Here is a 24,223-nt window from a genome sequence, read left to right on the forward strand (position 1 = left end):
CTGAAGAGTGCTTTTGTTTTCTTTTGTTGTTTTTAAACAAGTACCCGTAGGAAACACTCTCTCCTATTAAAACGGTCATCTCAGATTGGTAGTGCCAAGACAAAAGCCAGAGAATGGCTGGATTTTTTTTTATTTTTTTTTAGCCTTTACAGGAACTACTGAACACATGCACAAAATCCTAAATCTTTAATCTCTATTTTGAAAATTGCTACGACGTTATCTTTTGCTGTCTCGAAGGTGCCTTTTTTTTCCAAGAGGCAACTGGACCTTCTAATATTTCTCTAAAGACATTTTGCTTCTCAATCAAGAAGCTTCTTCAGATGAGATGAGAAGTGAAATGTCTTTCAAAGAAAAACCAGAAAGGCTAAAGGACTCTTGGAAAAAGCATCTCGAACAAGCCTGGCCTGGATAACTGAGCATCTCCATAGATAAGTTATTTTTTGCTCTATTTCAGCCCTGCTATGGAAGAGCTCAGAGGCTGCATGGCAAAGACTCTCTGTAAGGCACTTTCCCATTTAACTTCACTTTAACTTTTCTTCCTTGGCTGTTTAATCCATCCCTCCTAATTAGCTGGGAACTGGATTTTCTTTACAGCGCTCATTAAGTAAGTTAATTAAGTAACCTGGGGATTGGTAATTTTATCTGTAACGAGAGGTGCAGATTAGAAAACTCGGAGCGCAAATTTTGTGAATCGGAAGTTTACAACTTTTAACTCTTAATCCTTTGGGGATTATGCTTCTTTCTAATTCATCTCCTGCTTTGCATCTTTTCTTTTAGAAAATAGAAGCAGGTGCTCTTCTTAAAATAGCTTTACCTGGCAGTAGCTTCATATCACAAATCACAATCAACATCAAAGATCTACACCAAGGGAATAAAAAACCCTCATTGGAGCCTGGAAAATGTGGACATTTAATATGGCTTTTCCTGGCTGCTCTCTGCTTTTGATATCTGATTGTTATCAATCTATCATTTTCCTTGCAGCACATTTTTTTTAAAACAAAGATAGACCAAGAGACTGAAAAATGGTTTAAAAGATTTCAGAAACTAGCTTTGTTTTGCTGACAAATGAAAAGGTACATCCAAATGAAAAAGCTGGAATGCAGTTCTAAATTCACAAAATCTGTATTTACTTTTAATTAACAATATTTTAAAATATTGTGTTCTTTGCTGCTTCTGGAGAAAGACCCAGAAGTTCAGTTTTGGTTGGATTCCTTAATAAGAAATATGAAAGGGAGCACACGGTTGTATTATTTATCGGACGGTTTTAAAAATGGGCAAATATTAATTATTTTAAAAATCTTTTCTACAAGTATAAAAAAGATCCTGCTTTTTGTCCCCCACCCTCCCCCCGAATATAATTTATCTCCCAACCAAATAACATTCATTCATTTCTAAAAAGAAGTTACTTTTTCAGTTTCTTCTTTTTCATTTCTGGTTCTTCATTGCCACTTGACTGTGTAGCATCTCTGGAATAGCCTAATATCTGAAAAAGAAGAAAATTGTGTTAGATTTAATCAATGAAGTGACAATCATTTGGTTTTTCAATAGAATAGAATTCTTTATTGGCCAAATGATTGGACACACAAGGAATTTGTCTCCTGTGCATAAACTCTCAACGGGCATACAAGCAACAAAGTGATAAATCACCATCATAAAAATACATTCATCATAAGATACAACACTTAAAGATACTGAATAAGCAATCAACAGAAATCGTTGATTGATTAGGAAACTAAACAAAGCAATATAAATAGTCAGGTACAAGCAACAAAGTTATAGTCATAAGAAGATAAGGAAACAGGTAATAGAAAAGATGAGTAGGATAATACAATTCTACAATATTGTGGGAATTACCGTATGTTTGGAGTATAAGACGCACCAAGATTTTGAAGAGGCAAATTTTTTATAAAAAGTTTTTGCACTCTTCAGACCTCCCAAAAATGTTTCCCTCCCAAAAAGGGCATGAATAGCCTTAGAGTGCTCCGGGGGAGGGGTGGCGCAAAAACAAACTTTTTTTTTTGGTCAAAAAAAAGGGCATGCATAGCCTTTAGGAGGCTTATAGAGTGCTCCTGGGGTGGGTGGGAAATTGAACAAAAACAGCCAATTTTTCGCTCATTTCTGCCCTCCCCAGCCCTCAGGAGCACCCTATAAAGCCTCCTAAAGGCTCTGCAGGCCATTTTGGTGAAAGGGGGTGGGGGGGTGGGGTTGGAAGGCAAAAAATGCTGTATTCACTGTATAAGACGCATCCAGATTTTCAGCCTCTTTTCTGAGGGGAAAAAGGTGTGCCTTATACTCTGAAAAATATGGTAGTTGTGATGGCAGGGGGGAAAACTTGTCATTGGGTCTAGTTGTTTTGGCATGCAATGCCCTATGGCAGGGGTGTCCAAACTTGGCAACTTTAAGACTTGTGGACTTCAACTCCCAGAATTCCCCAGCCAGTGCTGGCTAGGGAATTCTGGGAGTTGAAAGTCCACAAGTCTTAAAGTTGCCAAGTTTGGACACCCCTGCTATAAGGTCCATAAAGAGACCCAAGGCTATTCCCGGGGCTCCTCCGCAGTCATCATCTATTTCATCATACGCTACCTTGGGCTCCACCAGCGTCATCCGGATTTTCTGATGCTGAACGTTGGAAGAATCCAGCACGATGCTCACTTTAACCTTGTCAAAGGTGCAGAAAGTTGTGCCTTCCACGGTGAGAGAAGGAATCTACGGGAAAAGAGTATTTCGTATTTTCAGTTTAGGAAGCACTGCAGCTGGTCCTTGTCCTCCAAGAACTGAGCCCAATATTTCTGTTGGTAACCCGGGCAGTTGTTAAGGTGAGCTTTGCCCCGTTTTATGCCTCATTTTCACAGTTGTTAAGTGAATCACTATGGTTCTTAAGTTAGTAACGCGGTTGTAAAGTGAATCAGGTTTCCCCATCGACTTTGCTTTTCACAAGGTTGCAAAAAGGGATCACGCGAACAATCTGAGCCAGTTGCCGAGTGTCCCAATTTTGGTCACGCAAGGATGCTGCAATGTCACTTTTTTCAATGCCCTTGTAAATCACCAAATGAAAGATTATAAATCAAGGATTAGATTACAGATTAACAGAGTTTGAAGGGACCTTGTAGGTCATCTAGTCCAACTCCCCCTCCATGCCCAAACAGACCCTACACCATTTTTGACAGATAGTAGTCTAGTCTCTTGTTGAAAGTTTCCAATGATGAAGCTCCCACAACTTCCGAAGGTCTTCCATTGGTTGACTGTTCTCACCATTAGAAAATTCCTCCTTATTTCTAGGCTGAATCTCTCCTTGATCAGTTTCCATCCATTATCCTTTGTCTGGCCTTCAGGTGCCTTGGAAAATAGCTTGACCCGCTCCTCTCAGTGGAAGCCCCTCAAATATTGGAATACTGCTATCATGTCTCCCCTGGTCCTTCACTTTACCTGTACTTACCATATTTTTCGGAGTATAAGACGCACCAGAATATCACCAAGATTTTGAAGAGGCAAATTAAAAAAAAAGTTTTTGCACTCTGCAGACCTCCCCAAAACAGCCCTTTCTCCCTCCCAAAAGGGCATGAATAGCCTTTAGGAGGTTTTTAGAGTGCTCCTGGGGGGTGGGGGCCAAACCAAGCATAAAATGGTCTATTTTTCACTCATTTCTGCCTTTCCCAGGCGCACTCTGGAAGCCTCCTAAAGGCTATGCACGGCCATTTTGGTGAAGGGGGGAAGGGTTTTGGGAGGCAAAAAATGCTGTATTCAGTGTGTAAGATGCACCCAGATTTTCAGCCTCTTTTTTAAGGGAAAAAAAGGTGTGTCTTTTACTCCGGAAAATACAGTAATCGTCATAGAGTCCTTTGCCATCCTATATTATGCGTTTAAGAAAAAAAAAAGTATTTTTTTCCTTTGCAAAAGAAAGCTGTACCTCATCGTTGAAGACGAGTCTTTCATTTGTCTTGGGCTTTTCTTCAAAGAAAACGGTGCCTTCTAAACCGTATTTGGGAATTAGAACCACAATGGCATTCTTCCTGACGAACAGGATGTAGGCCTCTTCACTGACCTCACCCTTGTTTTTGAAAAACAACTGGAGGGAAAAGAAAGTGGAAGCTGTTAATTGCACAAGCCTTGTTGGCAATGTCAAAAAAAACAAAAACAAAAAACCTTCCCTTCATAAAATCATTCCTGTATAATACTCATCCATATCTGGTCCCAACCCTTGAAAATGTTGAATTTACAACATGGGCCATCACCAAACTACTTGCCATTCTGCTGACTGACAACAGATTGGTAGTGATACTGTGAACAAGTGCACACAACGGTTGCAAGCCTTGGGGTTTGGATTCTAACATTCCAACTTTTCCCAAACATTCTGGGGGCCGAGAAGAGCTGCTCACCTGGGTATGGAAAGCAATGGAAGCCCTCTGAGCGTACTGAGCCATTTTGTGCCGAAAATTGAGGTTTTTGCACAAATCTGCCAATTTATGTTTGTCGGTAAGGTCGGGGTAAGTACTGTCCACTCCAATAGCCACGGCCAGGAGTCGATGTACTATAATATCTGCGTACCTGCAATGAGATAATTTTTTTTAAAAAAATCACTGGTAGTAACCCACAAATAAATATATTTGGGGATTTGAGATCGTTGGGATTTTGTAGCCAAAATAAAATACTTTCTCTTGGGAACCAAGGACATTCTCACACCTGGTCAGGAGGAGGAGGAGCGAGGTCACCAGGCAACAAGACAGAGCCGTGATTGAACCGTATGGCTGATGGTTTGGGGAAAGGGAAACTTTTTTACTTTTCACTGGGTGAAAACCGTGGGACTCTTCAGAGTCGGTTTTCACCAGATCTGTGCCAAAGTGATATATTCAATAAAGCCAGGGGTGTCCAAACTTGGGAACTTTAAGACTTGTGGACTTCAACTCCCAGAATTCCCCAGCCAGCATGGGGGATTCTGGGAGTTGAAGTCCACAAGTCTTAAAGTTCCCAAGTTTGGACACCCCTGAATAAAGCTATTATTTGAGGAACCCGCCTGTCTTGGAGTTTTGCTTGCCATGGGTGCATTACTTTGAAGCCTTTGTGGCAGGGGCTCTTAAGCCTCCATGAATAGAAGCTACGACAATCGCTAAACTGGAGATCCAGGTAATACATATAGCAGGTGACGGGGGTTGGATTTATTTGGGGTTCATACTGGAATAACTTAGAACCGGGGGGGGGGGGGGAGGAGAATAGGACAACTTCCCTTTCCTGTTTTTGTGTAACCTCAAAATAGCAACTAAATATTCACTGGCAACTGAAGCCACATCGGGATGGCAATAGCCCTTAGACTTATATACCGCTTCACAGTGCTTTTACAGCCCTCTCTAAGTGGTTTAGAGTCAGCATATCTACCCCCAACAATCTGGGTCCCAACCTCAGAAAGATGGAAGGCTGAGTCAACCTTGAGCCTCGTGAGAACTGAACTGCCGAACTGCTAGCAGCTGGCAGTCAGCAAAAATAGCCTGCAGTGCTCCCTTCTAACCACAGTGCTAGCACAGATGTTGTTTTGTGGCCTTTGGTAAGGTAACCGAGAGAGACAGGCGGCTAAGAAGCATGGAATATAACTAACTAAATAAAATTACTATCAAATCAGGCACCTGAAATCCATATAACAGCACCACTTAGGATTTGCTCTGAAGGAAGTCCCCAAGCAGCCTTACCTTCTGATTGGAGAGGTGAAGTGCGTATATATGGGTGACGCTAAGCCATAATGGTGGAAGTCACTGTCCATTCCAGAGCAAAAGTACACGGCTTGCATCATGCAGCGGGTGGCTAAGATGCGCAACAGGGTGTTCAGGTAGGGGAAAGAAGGAGACTCGGCTTCGTCAAGGGAGTCGGCCAGGGATTTTGCAGAATCGGTCTTGATTTCCAAACCCTACAGCGGAAAAACACAAAATGGGTTTGAGTTTAGTTTGATTAACCCATAGGCCATATCAAGGTGGAGTGATGTGGTGGCCTAGAGATGAAACTCTTGCCTCACAGTCAGGAGGCTGTGCGTTCAATCCTAGGCAGCAGAAGGTACCGTACTTTTTGGAGTATAAGACGCTCCGAAGTATAAGACGCACTTAGCTTTTGGGGAGGAAAACAAGAGGAAAAAAATCTGCCTCTGCCTCCCAGCAATTGGCCTCCTTGCAACAAACAGAAAACAGTACAGACAATATATACTTTGTAGTGTTACATTTCAGACTATACTTGTACAGATGCTGTTAAAATTGATGTGGCTTTCTGGAAGTATGGTTACTCTCTGCTATTTAAAAGAAGATACAATAGCACTGGGCCTCATCAGATCAAGGATTTATTTTAAAAAGCTTTTTCATTTTGTTAAGCTGTCTAGAACAATAATAAAGCAGTCTTTAAAAAATAAATCTAATAATTTGAACATTCTATAGGCATTTATAGTTATTGACTTACCTCCTTGCAGCAAACAGCCTGATTAGCACAAGAAAAAAAATTCTGCCTCTGCCTCCCAGCAATTTGCCAAGTGGAGTAAATGGCAAGTTTCACTTTCAATTTCCCCCTGCTGTAGGAATTACTATAGCGTATTGCAGCCTCCTCAACCCTCCTTTGCTGCAAGGAGGTAAATTGCTGGGAGGCAGAGGCCAAAGGTTTGGGGCTCGTGGGTTGATGGAGCTACATTCAGTGTATAAGACGCACCCAAATTTTCACCCTCTTTTAGGGGGTGGGGGAAAGGTGCGTCTCATACTCTGAAAAATACGGTATTTTTCTCCTTGGGCACAAAGAGATGTTATCTGCTGCAAACTCTGCATTGGTGACAGGAAGGGCATCCGGACAGTAAACACTCAGCTCCATTCAGTTGCCCCAACACTACCCCAATGCAAGGGATTACAGGGTCATTAAAATACACACACACACACACACACACACAAAATAGGCCATATCAAAGTGCAGAGTTCTAAACACAAATTATTACTGAAATCCTATAAAAAACAATTTAAAATGAAATTGGAACTAAATACAAAAATACCAAATGGGGTTTCACTGTATTTTGCATAAGTATCACAAATATTGATGGGGCTTGGTTCCTGCACCCCATCAGAGAAAGGCAGCCGTGCCAAGGAAGGTTATGAAACCCAGCCCACTTCAAGGCAACAGGCGTCTAATGAACTGGAGCTGGGGTGGGGCAGTAGTTAGAATGCAGTACTGCAGGCTAATTATGCTGACTGCCAGCAGTTCAGTCCTGACCAGCTCAAGGTTGACTCAGCATCCCATCCTTCCAAAGTTGGTAAAACTACCCAGATTGTTGGGGGCAATATGCTGGTTCTGTAAACTGCTTGGAGAGCACCGTAAAGCATTGTGAAGAGGTGTATATAAATTTAAGTGCTACTGCTAGAGGATCTACTAATTCCGAACAACACTGTCAAACTGTTTAGTGAGGCTGTATTAGTATTCTTCTTCTCATCTTTCCTATTACCTATCTCCTTTTCTACTTATGACTATAACTTGGTTGCTTGTATCTTTATGGTTTAGTTTTATTTAGTTTCCTAGTATGATTTATGTTGATTGCTTATTTAGTATGCTATGACTATCACTAAGTGTTGTATCTTATGATTTATGATGAATGTATTTTTATGACGACTATGGTCATGATTTATCACTTATAGCTTTTATATACATTGAGAGTCTATGCACCGAAGACAAATTCCTTGTGTGTCCAATCATACTTTCCCAATAAAGAACTCAATGCAATGCAATGCTACCCTACCGTACTCTATTCTACCCTAACTGTGGCGCACCTCCTCTAAACTACTTCAAAGTTAAGAGAGAAACCTCAATTGGTGCAACATTTCTTGAGCCCCTTTTACAGGCAGGAAAGGCCATCAAGAATTCAGGGAACTCCCATTCACACATGCAGAGAGCCTTTCATGCCTTCGTCCCACCAGCGGAAGACCTTCTGGAGTGACTTGCCTTAGACTTAGCGGCCTTCACCAGGATGTCGTAATTGGAGGGTGGGGGAGCCGGATGCTTCCTCAGCAAGGCGTGCTCTGAAAATTCCTGGTTGATCTTTTGGGCAACGGAGATGTTAGCCAGCAACATAAACTCTTCCACCATGGAGTTGGTCTCTCTGCAGAAAGGAAAAGCGGCTCGTAAGACTCCAAGGAAACAGCCAGCCTTGACCTGATGCATTTGTTTTCCCCAAGGCAGGGGTCGGCAACCTTAAACCCTCAAAGAGCCATTTGGACCCGTTTCCCACAGAAAAGAAAACACCGGGAGCCCCAAAGCTCTTCCCGTGCCTGACTATTTCCTGAGCGGCCACAGAACTAGCATATGTGGTTGAATTAAACTTTGTTTCCTTCTGAAACTTTTCTTGGATTTATCCATGGTTGGCCTACCAGTGGTCGAAAAGCTCCAAAAATTGCGTGCCGGTGGGTGTCAACACATTGGCGGTTGTGACGCATATTTTGAGCGACAGGGAGACGCAGCAGAGGGATGAAAGAGCCACATGCGGCTCCAGAGCTGCAGGTTGCTGGCCCATGCTCTAAGGGACAGGAACTAAGAGGAGGAACACCGTGGCCCTGTAACTGGACACCACTTCTTTCATGCACTATGGACAAAACAAACGAGCAAGAGCTGCTGAGGTCCAATCAGCGGCACTTGTTAAATAATTAAGCTCCCCGTTAGAAGAGCGAATATGCAGAGAAGCGTAATGAGAGTGGTATAGAAGAACACGCACAAACCAGCATACAGAGACACTGAATAGTATAAAAATATAGTAGTTTACTATGTAGAAATATAGAGGTATTCAGAGTCCGGTTAACAGTCCAAGTCATACACGGTTCAGTAATTCAGTTATCAAAATATTCAGTCTAGCACACAAAACAGCTAAACAGTAGCAAACCACAATACCTCAGTATACACCATTCTAACAAAACAGAGAGCTAACAGCCATTCTGGCTCCCTCTTATGGCTGCTTGAGGTAATAAACCAATTACATCTCTTAATCATTAAAGTAACAGTAATCATAGCTTATATACATTGCCAAGCCAAGCCTAGGGTTACATCCCTAACAGCACTAATTCCTCCTTTCTCAGAACCTCAGTGGCTCAAGGCCATGCCAATCTCAGGATGCCACCCATAAGCATCTGGGCCTTCTGGTTATCCAGCCTCCATGTGAAGCACCCTCACACGGTTGTAATTGTTTAGGAATGCATCTGGTTTGGGAAAGACAACACTTAGAAAGCTGCTTGTTCTGTTCAAACTCTTGACCCTCCAAAACTTTTCCGATTGTCCTGTTCATCGGCAGGGCAGGAAAACAGCAATACAGAGTAACACATGGATGCGATTTAGCAGCTACATTGAGGCTCCCATTTAAAGCTTGTCCAGCCAACTTACGTCTTATCTCAACTGTCTTATGTCTAAGTATATTCACCCATGATGTATGGCTGTAGTATTATTATTATCCTTCTCATCTTCTCTACTACCCCCTCTTACTGGTATCATGATTATTATTACTCTGTTGCTTTGCATGTACACCAAAAGCTTCTGCATCGGAGACAGATTCTTTGTGTGTCTAATCACACAGCCAAATAAATTCCACTCCACTCTCCTCTCTTCCCCTGTATTCTCCTCTCCTACTCTACTCTACCCTACCCTACTATTCCCTACCATTCCATTCTATTCTAAACTTGGGGCTGCCTCCAATGATGTTGATACCAGAACACTACGAGAATTATAAAACTGCTCCCTGGACAATAACCAAACATGCATATATTCAGTGCTTTGTTATGGATACTCTTCCTCTTTCGATCCTGAATAAGTTTATCCCAATGGCTGGGCTCAAAGGTTGTACAATTAAATTTCACAATTTTAACCCAAGTTGCGCAACATGTGAGCTCAGCCATTGGGATAAACTTATTGTGACCTGGTTCATACCTAAGATTAAACCATGTTATTACGTCTTCGGCATCCTGGGCCAACCTGAACATCGCAAAGGAAACGGCATCCTAGAGATTTAGGGGGAAGGAACCTCTGGACCCAACAGACTGACACACACACACACCCAAAAGAAACGGAGGCACTCACTTGAGTTCCTTCGTCTGCAAATCAATTGGATCGTGGGTTTCGCTATCGATGTGGAATCGAACCTCGGGTGAGGAAAGAGTTAAAGCCCTAAAAAGAAGATGAACAAAGCAAACATTTAAAAAAAATAGATGCAGAACTTTGCCATTGCTGTGAAAGGACTCCACCGCCCAATTCTGTAGGATCTATTTTAAGACAGGCCGGCCATTCCCATAGGCCTCCTGCCTTCAAGAGACCTGGATTGGCATGGATTCGTTCACAAGTGACCCTCTGCTTTGCCAGGCACGTTTGTGGCCAAACCCCAAGATGAGCAAAAAGACTGGAACAGATTCTAGAGAGGAGCTCTTGGTTGGCTATTTCATCTTTTTCAGAAATCCCCTTAAGGCCAGCCTTTGGCGTCATACATCAAATACGTGTTTCTCCTTTCAATTGTGCATCCCGGGACATCATCAGGGCCCAGGATGCCTCTCAAGAGAAATTAACTTGTTTCCACTGCTCTAATCACTTTAGAAATGTCCAAAGGGAGCTCTCAGGAAATTTAGTTCTGCATCTGAAAATGTTTCCTCCCCTTTCCTTTCTTTCCCTTCCCCTCCTTTTCCTTTCCTTTCTTTTCCTTCCATTTCTCCTTTCCTTTCCCTTACTTCCTTCTACTCCTCCTTTACTTTCCTTGCCTTTACCCTGTTTCCCTAAAAGTAAGACCTCCCCGGATAATAAGCCCAATTGGGCTTTTGAGCACATGGGCTAAAATAAGCCCTCCCCCAAAAATAAGCCCTCCCTGAAAATATTGCAACACAGCAGCAGCCATGAGGTGACCACACTCGCCGCCTCCTACACCTCAAAAATAATAAGACCTCCCCGAAAATAAGGCCAAGTGTTTATTTTGGGGGAGTCAAAAGAAAATAAGACCCTGTCTTATTTTCGGGGAAACATGGTACTTCCCCTTCCCCTCCCCTCTCTTTTCCTTTCCTTCTGCTGGCAAATGCCGGTCAGGTCCCCAAAGATTGCAATGCGTCAAGAAAACCTGTTTTGTGTTCCATGCAGCCTGAAGTACTTACCCTTTTTCCCGCCGACGTTTCTTAAGGATTTTGGCCAACCTGTTCAGGCCACGGAGACTCGTGGTAATGTCATCCTTCAACGTGGCAGAGTCTATTTTCATTTGGGCCTCCGCATAGGTAAGCGAAGCCTTCAAAGAACAAACAAAGGAAAACAAGGAATGTGGGGGAAGGAGGAGAATCTCTAAACGAAATTGATTTAAATGTGAAAAAAAGTCGCATTTGGATATCGGCTTGAGAATTCAGAGCCCGAGACTGCCGATTATGTGATTGGAGAAAACAATTTGTGTTAGGGTTTTGTTGTTTTGTGTTTTATGGTCCACCAAAACAATCATTATATCTTTGGCACAGAAATTTACTGTTTTTTTAAAATAAATAAATAAAAGCAAATTAAAAAGATCTGACTCATAAAGAACAATGCATAGAAAAATAACCAAACTTCTTGTCTGGGTCTCTACCCTTCCACAATGATTGGAATGGTTTCCTCTTGAATTAATAATTTCAATTTGTGAAGGGGTTTTTCAGGGTTTGCAATCTGGATTTGAATGAAGAACATTCCATATTTTTACTTTATTTTTTTTTATATATCCACTTTAACGAATGCAAGCTCCTTTCAGAGTTAGAGTCCAAAATCAATTATCTCAGCATCGGATTTTCTAAACGGCCCCTGGACATTTTAAACCCTACCTTGGAATTAATGACACTTTTTGTAAATCTAGTCGCCAAGATTTCAGCATCCTGATTCATTTCCCAAATACACGAAAAGGCAAACCTAAGGAAAGGAAGAGAGTTAGTGACAGAAAAGGAAAGCACACCATACAAGGTGTTCACTACATCCCTACTACAATGCCTTGTAACCATCAAGCATGGGCTTTGGAGGTGGGGGGGGGGCTGAGCCTGGATCTCTGGGGGCAAATCAGCCACTGGGACTGGCCTGCGCAGTTAACGAAGCTGTTTCAAGCTGTGGTGGCATAGTGGCTAAAATGCAGTACTGCAGGCTACTTCTGTTGACTGCCAGCTGCCTGCAGTTCAGCAGTTCAAATATCACCAGGCTAAAGGTTGACTCAGCCTTCTATCCTTCCAAGGTCGGTAAAATGGGGAGCAAAATTCTTGGGGGGCAATAGGCTGACTCTATAAACCGCTTAGAGAGGGCTGTAGAGCACTGCGAAGTGGTATATAAGTCTAAGGGCTATTGCTTCCAATCCACAAAAGAATGGGATAATCAACAGCTTCTAACATTTACCTGTCCACATTGGATCTCAGCGAACATAAGTTGGAACTCAGGAGGTCGGGAACCATATCAATTCTCTGCAAGAAACAGAAGTGGCATCGTTGGTCTATGAACACTTCCAGAGTGAGCTGACAGAGCTGGTCAAGGCAAGCACAAAAGGTTTGCCAGACTTCAAATATACCATATTTTTTGGAGAATAAGATGCACATTAGTTTTTGGGGAAGAAAATAAGAAAAAATAATTCTGCCTCTGCCTACAAGCATCCATCGGTATTCATGTGGCCAGCGTCCTTAGCCTGGCCAGCTTCAGCACATTACCCTGATTCAGCACAAGCAGCTGACTGGCGGGTGGATTGGCCTCTTGGAATACCCTCAATCAGCCGTTCTCAGAGGTGAACTTTAGCAACAGATTTGTTGGTTGTGAGCATGCACACGTTTACTTCGCTCACACGTGTCTCGTCGGGGATCAAACACAGCATCAAAAATGCAGCTGAACTGCGCAGGGTACATACAGCAGGCGCAGTCCGGAACCAGTCTGACAAGGAAGCAGCAGTCCCTGGCTGCCTTTTTGGCTTCCGCACCTCATGTTTTAAACCTCCAAATGCTCCATTTGAGACCCATTCAAGGCTGCGGGGACTCCCAAAGCACATTGCCGCCAATCGCCACCTGAAAACATGATGCACAGAGGCTGCGGAGGTCAAAAACGCAATGTGCCGAGGTAGCAATGAGCTCTGGCGATCCTCACAGCAGTGAACGGGTCTGAAATGTAGCATTTGGAGGTCAAAAATGCGAGGCGCAGAGGCCAAAAATGCAAGGCACGGAGGGGGTGGATCTGTGGCAATCCCTGCAGCCTGACACATGCCTAAAACGTGACGCCCGGAGGCCGAAGGGTGGGTGGGGCTACCTTTGGTATATAAGATACACCCATTTTTTGCGTCGGATACTCTGAAAAATACAGTAGATCCCACATGTTCAAACAACTGAACCACAAAAGGATAATAGAAGCTTTGCGTCCTAGCTTACTCAAAGAGGTGGGGCAGGAGAGCCAGCTGTCAGCAGGAGAAGGAAAGAACTCTCCAAAATGTACCTTTTCACACAGATACACGGTGGTGCCCCTTTTGGCCGATTCTTGGTCTAGAGCATTTCCTGGTCGGATGAAGTGGCTGACGTCTGCAATGTGCACTCCAACCTAGAGAAACAGAGAGATTCTTTAATATTTAGGAAAGTTGGCACCTTTTCCCGAATTTCTGATTATCTCAAAAGAGCATCGTGTGAAGTTTATCTTCCTCTGTTATCTTTTCCAACAGGCCTGGTGGCGCAGTGGTTAGAATTGCAGAATTGCAGGTTGATTCTGCCCACCGCCAGGAGTTCGATCCTGACCAGCTCAAGGGTGACTCGGCTTTCCATCCTTCCGAGGTCATTAAAATGAGGATTCGGTTGGTTGGGGGAAATAGGCTGACATTGACAACCTCCCAGATATTTACGAAGAATGCTGTAAAGCAAGGGTCCCCCGAGTCCCAAGGCCACGAACTGGCCCTGGGCTGCAAACTGCGAGGAACCGGGCTGTACAAGCAAGCAAAACCCCATCCATGCACACCCTGGGATGCAGGCACAGCATGAAACCATGCTCCCCTGGTCCACAGAAAAACCACTCTCCATGGAACTGGGCCACAGAGCCCAAAGGTTTAGGGGCCACTACTGTAAAGCACTATGCAGCGGTATATACCGTATTTTTCAGACTATAAAACATAGCTAGATTTACAGAAGGGAAACAAGAAAAAAATAGTTTTTGGCCTCCGCACATCGCGTTTTGGCCCCCAGAAGCATTCTGAAGTGCTCCACACCTCCCATTTTGGAAGTGTTTCCGGGGGCCGGGGAGGATGAAAGCGTGACACACGGAGGGTTCGGGAAGCCAAAAACAGGCCCGTATTTGGTCTATAAGACGCACCGAAATTTTCACCCACTTTTTTGGGGGGAGGGGGAAGTGCATTTTATGGTCTGAAAAATACGGTAAGCCTAAACGCTACAGCTATTCCTTCCGGGCCTATCCCACTTTCTAGCCATGATGTTTTTGCTCCTTCACTGCAGGCAGAAATCAGGATGCTCAAGAAGAGCTTCGTAAAAAGATAAAAATGCAGACCGGCCTTTCAAAGACCCGTGAAAAAACCCTTGCCTCCAGATTTCCGTTTTCCAGTTCCCTGCAGTGCAACGCGTCGTCAATATCGGTACACCCAGGAGGATCCACGCTGCACACACACAGTTGCCTCAAATCCTCTCTCTGCTTCATATCCTGAAATTTCGTTTCAACAACAGAAAAAGAAAACTCACGTCATTGGCGAAAGTCCTGCGAAAAACCGCCAAGGCTCTCTAACATAGATTAAGTTCAGTTGAATGCTACTTCTGTCTCCCTTAAACCGATAAGACTAATTTTGGGGCACCTTAAAAGTCTAGCAGAGACATTCTCATATACAGGCAGTCCTCGACCTACGACCACAACTGAGCCCGAAAGCAGAACATTTGTTCAGTGAATTTTGACTCAATTTACGACGCTTTTTGCCATCATCGTTAAATGAAACGCTGCCATTGTTAAGTTAATGGCGGGGCTTTTTAAGTGAATCTGGCTTCCCCATTGACTTTGCTTGTCAGATATGTCACAAAAGGGGATCACGCGACTCCCGGACACTGCGACCGTCATAAATCCAAACCAGTTGCCCAATTCAGCGTCTGAATTTTGATCACGTGGCCATAGGGATGCTGCAACAGTTTGCAACTCACTTTTTTTTTCAGTCCCGCTGTAACTTTGAATGGTCGCTAAACGAACTGAGGTAAATTGAGGACTGCCTGTATAAATTAGATTCTGTTGAATGCCAGTTGTGTCTCTCTAAAACCAACAGAAGAATTTTATGGCACCTTAAAGTCTACAAAAGATATATACAGTATATATATATATACTGAGGAAATTAAAAGGATACCCCCCGAAAAATCTTGTTCACATGCTGTTCTGTAATAACAACACACAACTGCTAACTCTAAGAGGGAGATGCTAAGAAGACATAAATTTCATGCTATCGGCAGAAGACATCTAAACTAAAAATCAATGGCAACGAACAATGAATTTCACTTTATTCTACATGAAGCTGGAAGAAAAAAAACTATTCCATATCTAAACGAGGGAAAATCTTTGAGCCAAGGCAGAAATAAAACACACCTCTTCGTTCTTGTAGGCTTCATTTCTTGGCAATGTCGTAGTATGACCTGCGATGACAAAGGTTTACTTGCAAGGATAAAGTGCCCCTACCTCATCACTGATGCTCCAGGGCATCTGGGGAAGGAAACTAAGAACCGCTTGAGAGAAGGGCTGATGAGGAACGTCATGTTCAAGTAGCAAGACTTCGGTCTCCGTCTCTTTATCGCCAGCTGCTCCCAATTTTTTTACAAAATGTCCCTAAACCAATGCACAATTTGATCAGCACTATTGAGAAACAGCAGATTGGCGGGGGGGGGGGGAGAGAGAGAGAGAGGGACGACACACAGAATAATAAAGATAATTGGCAGAACAGTTGTGGCCCGCCAATGGAGCTGGCAGCAGATTCGGGCAGTGAGGAGGTTGGGGAAGAACAGGGGCCAGTCCTGAAGTCTGGGGAAGGCTCTAATGAGGGCTCTGTATCAGAAGCAGAGAGGGGGCCAGAGCCATATGCCAGTTATCAGCTGCCTTCGGAGTTAAACATCAGTGGGGCAGATGAACAGCTGGAGCCTGTGCCCCCAGTGTGCACATGTGCAGAGTGGCCAGATGAAGGGAACAGCTAAAGAACAGGAGTCAACTTGGGAGTAAGGCCACAGGTGGACGGTGAATGGCCCCTCCCAGAGGGGATAAAAGAGGAGCGAAAGGGGAGTTTGCAGGAGACAATGAGTTTGTTAGACGCTTTGTTTCATTTCTGACTTACGTTAGGATACCGGGATGTTTTAGGCCACCCGTCAATAGCCACAATGATTCGTTGCCCTTCGAGAATAGAAGCCTGCCTGGTTTCTATACGTATTCGAGGAATTCTTCGGTCAGCTGGCGTGAATAAATGCCGCCTGGCCTGGCAAGGAACAAGGACAATGGCTTTTATTGCAATTAAGAACACAGTTACCAAATCAAGGGTGCGATCTTCTTTGTGCCTACCTCTTTAATGTGTGATTTAGACAGCATGCCACAATACGGCCTCCAGTTCCTTTTGATAATCCCCACAACTCTGCCTGTTGGTCGTATCATGGCCGTGTTCACTGAAGCCTTCAGCTAAGGGTTTGAGAACACATAGCTGCAATTGAGAGTCGTGTGGACAAACAAGCCGTTGAATCAGCTACAAGTCTATATCCACGTTCCAATCTCCAGTTGTAAGAAATGGTGCATCCTGCCCTTGTAACATCTGCACACTATTCAGGCTGGTCAACAACAGTTTAAAAACGCAAAAAGACACTTATGAAAAAGGACTTCAAGGAAAAGCAGAAAGGTAAGAACAGATGAGACATTTCATTGTTATTGCTTTTTGGAGCGGATGTTGGATGACAATCAAATACTATTTTAATTCGTGGAAAAGCCCCTCTGTCCTGGGCCTGCCGCTAAACAGGCTTCAATCATAGCCTGAATACAACAGAAAAGCTTTACAAGGTATTTCCCAGCATCTCTCATGTAAGGCTGGATTTGGGGATTCCTTCAACCACCGATGAACCAACCCATCTGCCTTCTATAGCAGGAAAAGCAAAAACTCTAGGTCAGCAAGGCCATTATGACATCATCGGTTACATTTATGTGCATCTTAGAACCCAGGTTGTCCGGAGCCTGAAATAAAACTGGTTGTGTGGATTTAGCACTAGGCAACCTTAGGAGTTTAGTGGGAATTTCTGCTCCGGCCAGAAAAAAATAGACATGCAAATGGTTTCTGGCCTTTATAGTTGTCAAACTGACTGGACTGTATGTAGCACGAGGTGGACTTCAAGAAGCCAAGCCTTCACAATAATTTGTGAGAATCCTGAGTGTTTGCTGTTGTTCAACAGTGGAAGTTAATAAACTTCCACTGTCTTCTGGTCTGCTCTCAGTTTCTTGGGCTTCACAAGTTCTAAAGCAGGCCAAGCTGGACTGCAGAACACCCTGGGAATAAGACTGGCCTTAGAGAGACTCAAATTCAAGTCCTCTCTCGGCCGTGGAAGCTGATTCGGACAGTGAGGAGGTTGGGGAGGAACATGGGCCAGTCCTGGAGTCTGGGGAAGGCTCTGATGAGGGCTCTGTGTCGGAAGCAGAGAGGGGGCCAGAGCCGTATGCCAGTTACCAGCTGCCTTCAGAGTCAGACATCAGTGAGGCAGACGAACAGCTGGAGCCTGTTCCCAGTGTGTGCATGCGCAGAGTTGCCAGGAGAAAGGAACAGCTAAGGAACAAGGGTCGACTTGGGAGTAAGGTGACAAGTAAACGGTGAACGGCCCCTCCCAGAGGGAATAAAAGAGGAGCAAAAAGGGAGTTGAGTTTACAGGAGACAATTCGTTCACTTAATTGGTTTGTGACTCTCCGAGACTCCTTGCCAAGTTTTGCAGATATCGGCCTGGCAGCTCTCCAAGCCAGATAAGGTCTGTGACTGTAAATCCTTGAAAGACTTTGCTTGATGTGAATGAGAAGAATTCACAGTAAGTTAATAAAAGGGTTTTTGTTGGGACCAGGAATTTGCTTCATGCTCTTGGGAGGCCTGGGTCAGAACAGAAGCTCCTGAAGGGAGGGCAGGACTTAAAGAAATGAAGCCCCAAGAGCCTGCGCATTTGCTCAACAGTGAAGGGACACAGGGTAGAAAACATCCTGCAGAAAAAGCACAGCTCCAACTTCTCCGTGAAGCAGAACTTAAGAAGCTTCTTGGAAGAGAAGAGAAACGTCTTCAGAAAAAATCAGAAAGTCCGGTTGCCTCTTGAAATAAAAAGCATACAAAAGCTGGACCTTTGCTTTTGGGGAGGAAAGGCTCCTAGGGCAGAATTTTGTCCCATTTCAAAAAAGGCAATACTCCTTCCCAGGCTGACAACAAATGGGCAATTCCCTAATCTCTGAACACAGCCACCAACGTTCCATTTTCCTTGCCAGAACGTAAAAGGAAAGCACAGAAGCCAAAAACACCATACCTTGTTTTGATCTTCCTCTTCTTTTTCAGTATCCTCTTCCTCATTCTTAGTCTCATCGTCAAGCAGAACCACGGAAGATGGAGCAGCCCAGGCGTCCTTGGCCAGCAACTCCACGGCTACGATATCCTCATGCACAGCACGGTTTAAGTGTTTCAGCCCTTGTATGATTACCTTAATGGGAAGTAAACAATCAGGTTTAGATACCTAAAGCCACGCAGGTAGTCTACTTACAACCACAATTGAGCCCCCCCCCCCCAATTTCTGCTGGTAAGCGAAACGTTTTTGTTCAGTAAATTCTCCCCCATTCTATGAACATTTTTTCCTACAGTTGTTAAGCGAATCACTGCAGTTGTTCAGGTAGTTAACACCGTTGTTAAGCGAATCTGGCTTCTCCACTGACTCTGCTTGCCCGGTCGCAAAAGGGGATCATTTAACTCCGAAGCACTGCACCCGTCATAAATATGAGTCAGTTGCCAAGCATCCAAATTTTGAACTAGTGACCATGAGGATGCTGGAATGGTCCTAAGTGTGAAAAATGGTACTAAGTAATTTTTTTTCAGTGTCGCTGTAACTTTGAATGGTCACTAAACGAATTGTAACTTGAGAACTTACTGTATTTGGAGATACATATAGGAGAGTTGTGCTCCAAAAGTCCTAAGCTAAAGAAATACCCAATGGTCCATGAATGTGGATTAATATTAAAGGTGACCCACTATATTTAAAACAAAAAGCAGAGTTTCAGAGCAGCTCTTTTTGGACGTATAACTAACTTATGAAGTGGTGGCACAGTGGTTAGAATACAGTATTGCAGGTTAATTCTGCTGACTGTCAGCAGTTCGATCCTGACCGGCTCAAGGTTGACTCAGCCTTCTATCCCTCCAAGGTCAGTAAAATGAGGACCCTGATTGTTGGGGACAATATGCTTACTCTGTAAACCACTTAGAGAGGGCTGGAAGGCACTGTGAAGCGGTATTTAAATCTAAGTGCTGTTGCTATTAAGAAGTCTTTAATCTAGAAATCAATGTCAGCAGGTAGAGATAGTAAGATGCCAGCAAATTCCGCCTGATCTTTAACCTCTCACAGAAATGCATATCTTCGGTGCCCACCATAGTCTCCATTCCAACATACAGGAGTTCAGAGAAGACGATCCCTGCGATTCCCATGCAATTTCTCATTTCCTAGTCAAGAATTTCACAGCCAATCAATATATCAAACCAACCTCTCTTTCTTGGTCATTGCCGTGAATCCAAACAGTGGCTTCCAAGTAATTGTCTCTGCTGGCTCTGAAGGTGCCCTGAAGGTAAAGGCCGGACTTAATGCCCTGCTGCAGTTTGCTGAGCGGGAGATGCTCCGGGAAAATGATCTTGCTGCTTTCAATTTCATTCTGCAAGAGAGATTTACACAGCAAATGTCCCTTGCACTGTTGCAACTAATAAATGCATTTCAAGACTGCATTTCAGCCACTCGGACTGTAGGCCAGATTCAGCTGCTGCCTTTCAACACAGGAGAAGGCAACTTGGCAATTTCAGTCTCCTTATAGACCTTACTGCCAAAATCCAGGAGAATGTTGTGGCCAGTCAGCGGATCTGGCAGCAGATTCAGACAGTGAGGAGGTTGGGGAGGAACATGGGCCAGTCCTGGAGTCTGGGGAAGGCTCTGATGAGGGCTCTGCATCAAAGGCAGAGATGGGGCTAGGACCGTCTGACAGTTATCAGCTGCCTTCGGAGTCAAAGATCAGTGGTGCAGAAGAACAGCTGGAGCCTGTTCCCAGTGTGCGCATGCAACAGGAGAAAGGAACAGCTAAGGAACAAGGGCCGACTCGGGAGTAAAGGCACAGGTGGCCGGTGAATGGCCCCTCCCATAGGGAATAAAGGGGGAGGGGAGTTTGCAGGAGACAATTAATTCAATTCATTAAGGTGACAATCTGCTTGTGACTCTCAGAGACTCCTTGCCAAGTATTTTCTGGTACAGCGTTGGGTTTGGAAGATATTGGCCTGGCAGCTCTCCAAGCCTGATAAGGTCTGTGGTTGCAAATTCACCCTTGAAAGACTGTTTGCCAGGACCTTGCTGGATGTGAATGAGAGGAATTCACATGAGCTTAATCAAAAGGGGTTTTGTCTGCTTGGTGATTTTGTGAAGCCTAGGTCAGAACAGAGAGCAAAAAATAACAATGGAAGTTGAAAACATACCTCGTCATCATTTAGGCAAGCAAGCCGATCCATAAGCTCGGGATAGCCAGTTAGGCTCTTTACATACTCTTCACCTAAAAAAAAAGGCCAAAATTTGCACTTTGAGAAACCTAGAGATTCTCAGTCATCCAGGTCATGATTGTTCCAAAGGTGCTTTTTTTCAGGAGGCAACGAGACTTTCCTATTTTTTCTTTTGAAGACGTTTCGCTTCTCATCCAGAAGCTTCTTTAGCTCTGACGCTGCACCTGTCTGCAAGGAACATAAATCCTTCCATTCCCCACCGTCCTGTCAGAGCTGAAGAAGCTTCTTGGATGAGAAGCGACACGTCTTCAAAAGAAAAAAACAAGAAAGTCCAGTTGGCTTTTTTTGGGGGGGGAAAAAGCACCTTTGGGGCACCTTGAGAAACCAAGTTCATTTATGCAGCAGGAAGTTTCCTTCAGGGAGAACAGACAGCTGTGGGGAACAAATGAGGTACCAGCACACATTTTTCACTCGAAAGAATGAATGTATGGGAAGCTTATTTTTTTTAAATTAAAGAAGGAGTAGACACTAGGAAGATAGGCCAAAGAGGGAGCAACCTTCCAGGGAGTTTGGTTCCCAGAATTCTTGGTAGCATTTTAAGCCCCAGAGAAAGAATTGCTCGGCCATCCCTGAGGAGGAAATTGCCAAATGAAGGCAAGCCTGGCCAGATGCAGCTGAGCCCTTCGAAAGCTTTTAGAAAACAATCCATAGGCAGGAAAGGTCAGAAGGTTTGACTTACAGGTAAATGTGGTTATTCCATCTTCTACAGCTTTCTCTTTATTTTTGCGGTCATTTGTGAGCAAGATGACCAGGATGCATTCTTCCCCTTGCGATTTTCTCAAGTGTTCCTGATACCACTTGGCTGCTACCCGAATGGCTCGGTCGTTGCGGTCGTTTGCATTTTCCCCTCGTTCTTGTTCTATGTAGGTGTCCCTGGAAACGGAAACCCAGAGGGGACGTTTTAGAAATGAAAACCGTGCCTTGATTTCATTTTATATCTATTTCTGTAAACTCCATGCCCTCTCCTCCTCCTCCCCCCCCCACCTCACTGACCAAGGCTGCTGAAAGCGTTAAGGTGGTTTTAAGGGTGCTTATAAATTGTGGGAGAACCAATCCAAAGGTTAAATGTAATGTCACATTTTATGTAACATTTGCAATTTAATGTAACATTTAATGCACCAGTATATCCAAAGAATCAAACTGGCACCGGTTCTTAGGGCTTCTGTTTTGCTTGCTATGCTTGCTATCGGCTGCCACGTGTGTGTGTGTGTGTGTGTGTGTGTGTGTGTGCGCACGCGCGCATAGTTTTAGGGAAGGGAATTATATTGGACTGGAGGAGTCTTGTTCTCACCATCTTCTGCGCATGCTGGTGGCTGATGTTTGGACTTGGTCAAGGCCAACCGTTCTGCATACCAACTTGATGAGGCTGTTTGAAGATGTACTCCACATGACACCTTAGGGAGTTGCAGATTGGACAATGGGTTGCGGAATTGGGAGGGAGGGTGCTGGGTAAACTTTTGATATGTATATATTCCCACCTTTCTGGCTCTGATCTTGCTTTCCTTTTGTTTTCACTTCATATCCAGTAAAAGTACTTTATCTCTATTAAAATGGAGTTGAGGTTTTCCTTTCTTGGATATTGAAGGAGGCATGCTTGACAGTAGGGGCATTTGCACAGCTGATGAAAAGCTAGCATCGTTTGAAATAATCCTGTGAGTCAGAAATTCCAAATCAAGAGTCAAATGTATGCACTTGAAGAAGAAACTAAAGGTAAAGATAAGCCATATGCTAGTCATTTCTGAATCTAGGGAGCGGTGCTTATCTCCGTTTTTAAGCAGAAGAGCCAGTGCTGTCCAAAGATGTCTCCGTAGTCATGTGGCTGGCATGACTAAATGTCAAAGGCACAGAATGCTGTTCCTTCCAGCCAAAGATGGTTCCTATTTTTCTACTTGCATTTTTTACATGCTTTTGAACGGCTAGGTTGGCAGAAGCTGGGACAAGTAATGGGAGCTCACTCCGTTAGCAACACTAGGGATTCAAACCACCAAACTGCCAACCTTTCTGATCGACAAGGTCAAGTGTCTTAGCCATTGAGCCACCATGTCCCTCGAGAAAGAAACTGCTGGATTCTAATCGAAAATATTGTAGTAACACATTAACCGAATAGTTACAGATCTGTGGACCAGCAACAAAAAGATTGGAAGCATTCATAACTTTGCCAAAACATCTGGCAATGCCATGCAGAACAAGCAATTACAGAAATGGGGCATTAGGCTGGCAATTTGATGTCATTTCATTTCATAAAATTAAAGAGAGTAGAATGAAAAGAAAGGTAGATAATGAGCACCTCCTTTCCAACAAATGGTTTCGAGCAGATGAGAAGTTTAGGAGGCAAGAAAGGATTCCATGTATCTCAACCTCTGGGGTTTTTAAGAGAGTAGACACCAACTTCTAAAATCCTCCAGGCAGCCCAGATAGGGGATTCTGGGAGTTTGGCGTCCATCCCTCTTAAAGTACCAGAGGTTGAGAAACCGTGTTGCAATGTGAGAGATAAGGTTTGGTAGCATCCAGCTGGCGAGACCCACTTGTGATGCTCATTGGTGAAGGCGTAGAAGTGCTTCTCGGGGGCAGCAATGGCGTCCTTGATGCGCCCGTAGACGGCAGCACTGCGCTTCCGCACCTCCTGCAGGACTGTCTGAGGGATGATGGCGTTCCCAATGGCTGCATCTTCCAGCACGTCGATCTGTGAAGGATGAGGAGGAAGAAAGAGCAGGGAAGATAAGGGCAGAGTAAAGAAGAGGAGGAAGGAAGAAGAGGAGGAGAAAGGAAGCGGAGAAGGAGGGAAGAGAAGGGCGGAGGAAGGAAGAGGAGGAATGTGGAGGAAAAGGAAGGAAGAAGAGGTGGAGAAAGGAGGAGGAAAAGGAGGGAGGAGGAGGAAGAAGAGGAGAGAAGAGGAGGAGAAAAGGAAGGAAGAGGAAAGAGGAAGAAGAGAGAAGTGGAAGAGGGAGAGGAGGAGGAAAAGGAAGCAAAGGGAGGAGGAAGAGGATGAAGGAAAAGGAAGAGGATGGAAGAGGAAGAGGAGGAAGAAAGAGGAGGAAGGAATAAGATAAGAAAGAATGAGAAGGGAGGAAGACGTCGTCAACCTGGGAAAGGAGGCCACGCGGAGAAGCCCTCCGAGGGAGACCCCGCCTCCAGCCGCACCTGGTGCAGCACCACGTTGGTGTCCAAGAGCAGATAGTGGGGCCGCGGGACGAGCGGGCTGGCGGGGGAGCCTGGGGCGGCCTCGAGGCCGCGCTGGGATGCCTCCCCGCCGCACAGCGGGCAGCCCGGCACCCCGCAGGCCACGTCGTCGCGCAGGTAGTGCTCGCGGACCACCTTGAGGACTGAGCCGCCGCGCGTGCGCTTCAGGAAGGAGCGCGAGGTCAACATCGCCTCGCCGGGAAAACCGCCGTTCGAACCGGAGCCCGCCCGCCGGAAAAGAAGAGCGCCGCTTCCGCTTCCGGCCGCTCTAGCCACTCCCTCGACGGCTGCACGCGA

At 44.6% G+C, this 24,223-nt stretch overlaps 1 protein-coding gene across 1 annotated transcript; it reads right to left on the minus strand.

The window, feature by feature from the left end:
- Positions 1–114: 114 nt before the first annotated feature.
- Positions 115–24,183, minus strand: DIS3 (DIS3 homolog, exosome endoribonuclease and 3'-5' exoribonuclease). The gene is made up of 21 exons (XM_081949426.1): positions 23,888–24,183; positions 23,272–23,429; positions 21,426–21,619; positions 20,666–20,739; positions 19,696–19,860; positions 18,477–18,647; positions 16,504–16,617; positions 16,283–16,420; positions 15,637–15,783; positions 14,512–14,628; positions 13,426–13,527; positions 12,352–12,416; positions 11,796–11,880; positions 11,112–11,239; positions 10,060–10,146; positions 7,945–8,101; positions 5,679–5,893; positions 4,377–4,545; positions 3,908–4,066; positions 2,584–2,706; positions 115–1,483 (listed from the first exon to the last, which is right to left on the minus strand). Exons 1-21 carry the CDS (start codon positions 24,113–24,115, stop codon positions 1,403–1,405), a joined length of 2,877 nt encoding a protein of 958 aa, XP_081805552.1. The 5' UTR covers positions 24,116–24,183; the 3' UTR covers positions 115–1,402.
- Between the last annotated feature and the right edge of the window lie 40 nt (positions 24,184–24,223).

Source organism: Natrix helvetica (genome assembly GCF_964273705.1).
Source record: "Natrix helvetica genome assembly, chromosome: 3".
Lineage (NCBI taxonomy): Eukaryota > Metazoa > Chordata > Lepidosauria > Squamata > Natricidae > Natrix > Natrix helvetica.

Excerpts from the sequence above, each read along its gene's own strand:
- DIS3 (XM_081949426.1), bottom strand. The coding sequence starts at position 24,115 with ATGTTGACCTCGCGCTCCTTCCTGAAGCGCACGCGCGGCGGCTCAGTC. Across the intron at positions 16,421-16,503 it reads CTAAATCACACATTAAAGAG|GCCAGGCGGCATTTATTCAC; the intron begins GTAGGCACAAAG and ends GTTCCTTGCCAG. Across the intron at positions 12,417-13,425 it reads CCGTGTATCTGTGTGAAAAG|AGAATTGATATGGTTCCCGA; the intron begins GTACATTTTGGA and ends TGTTTCTTGCAG.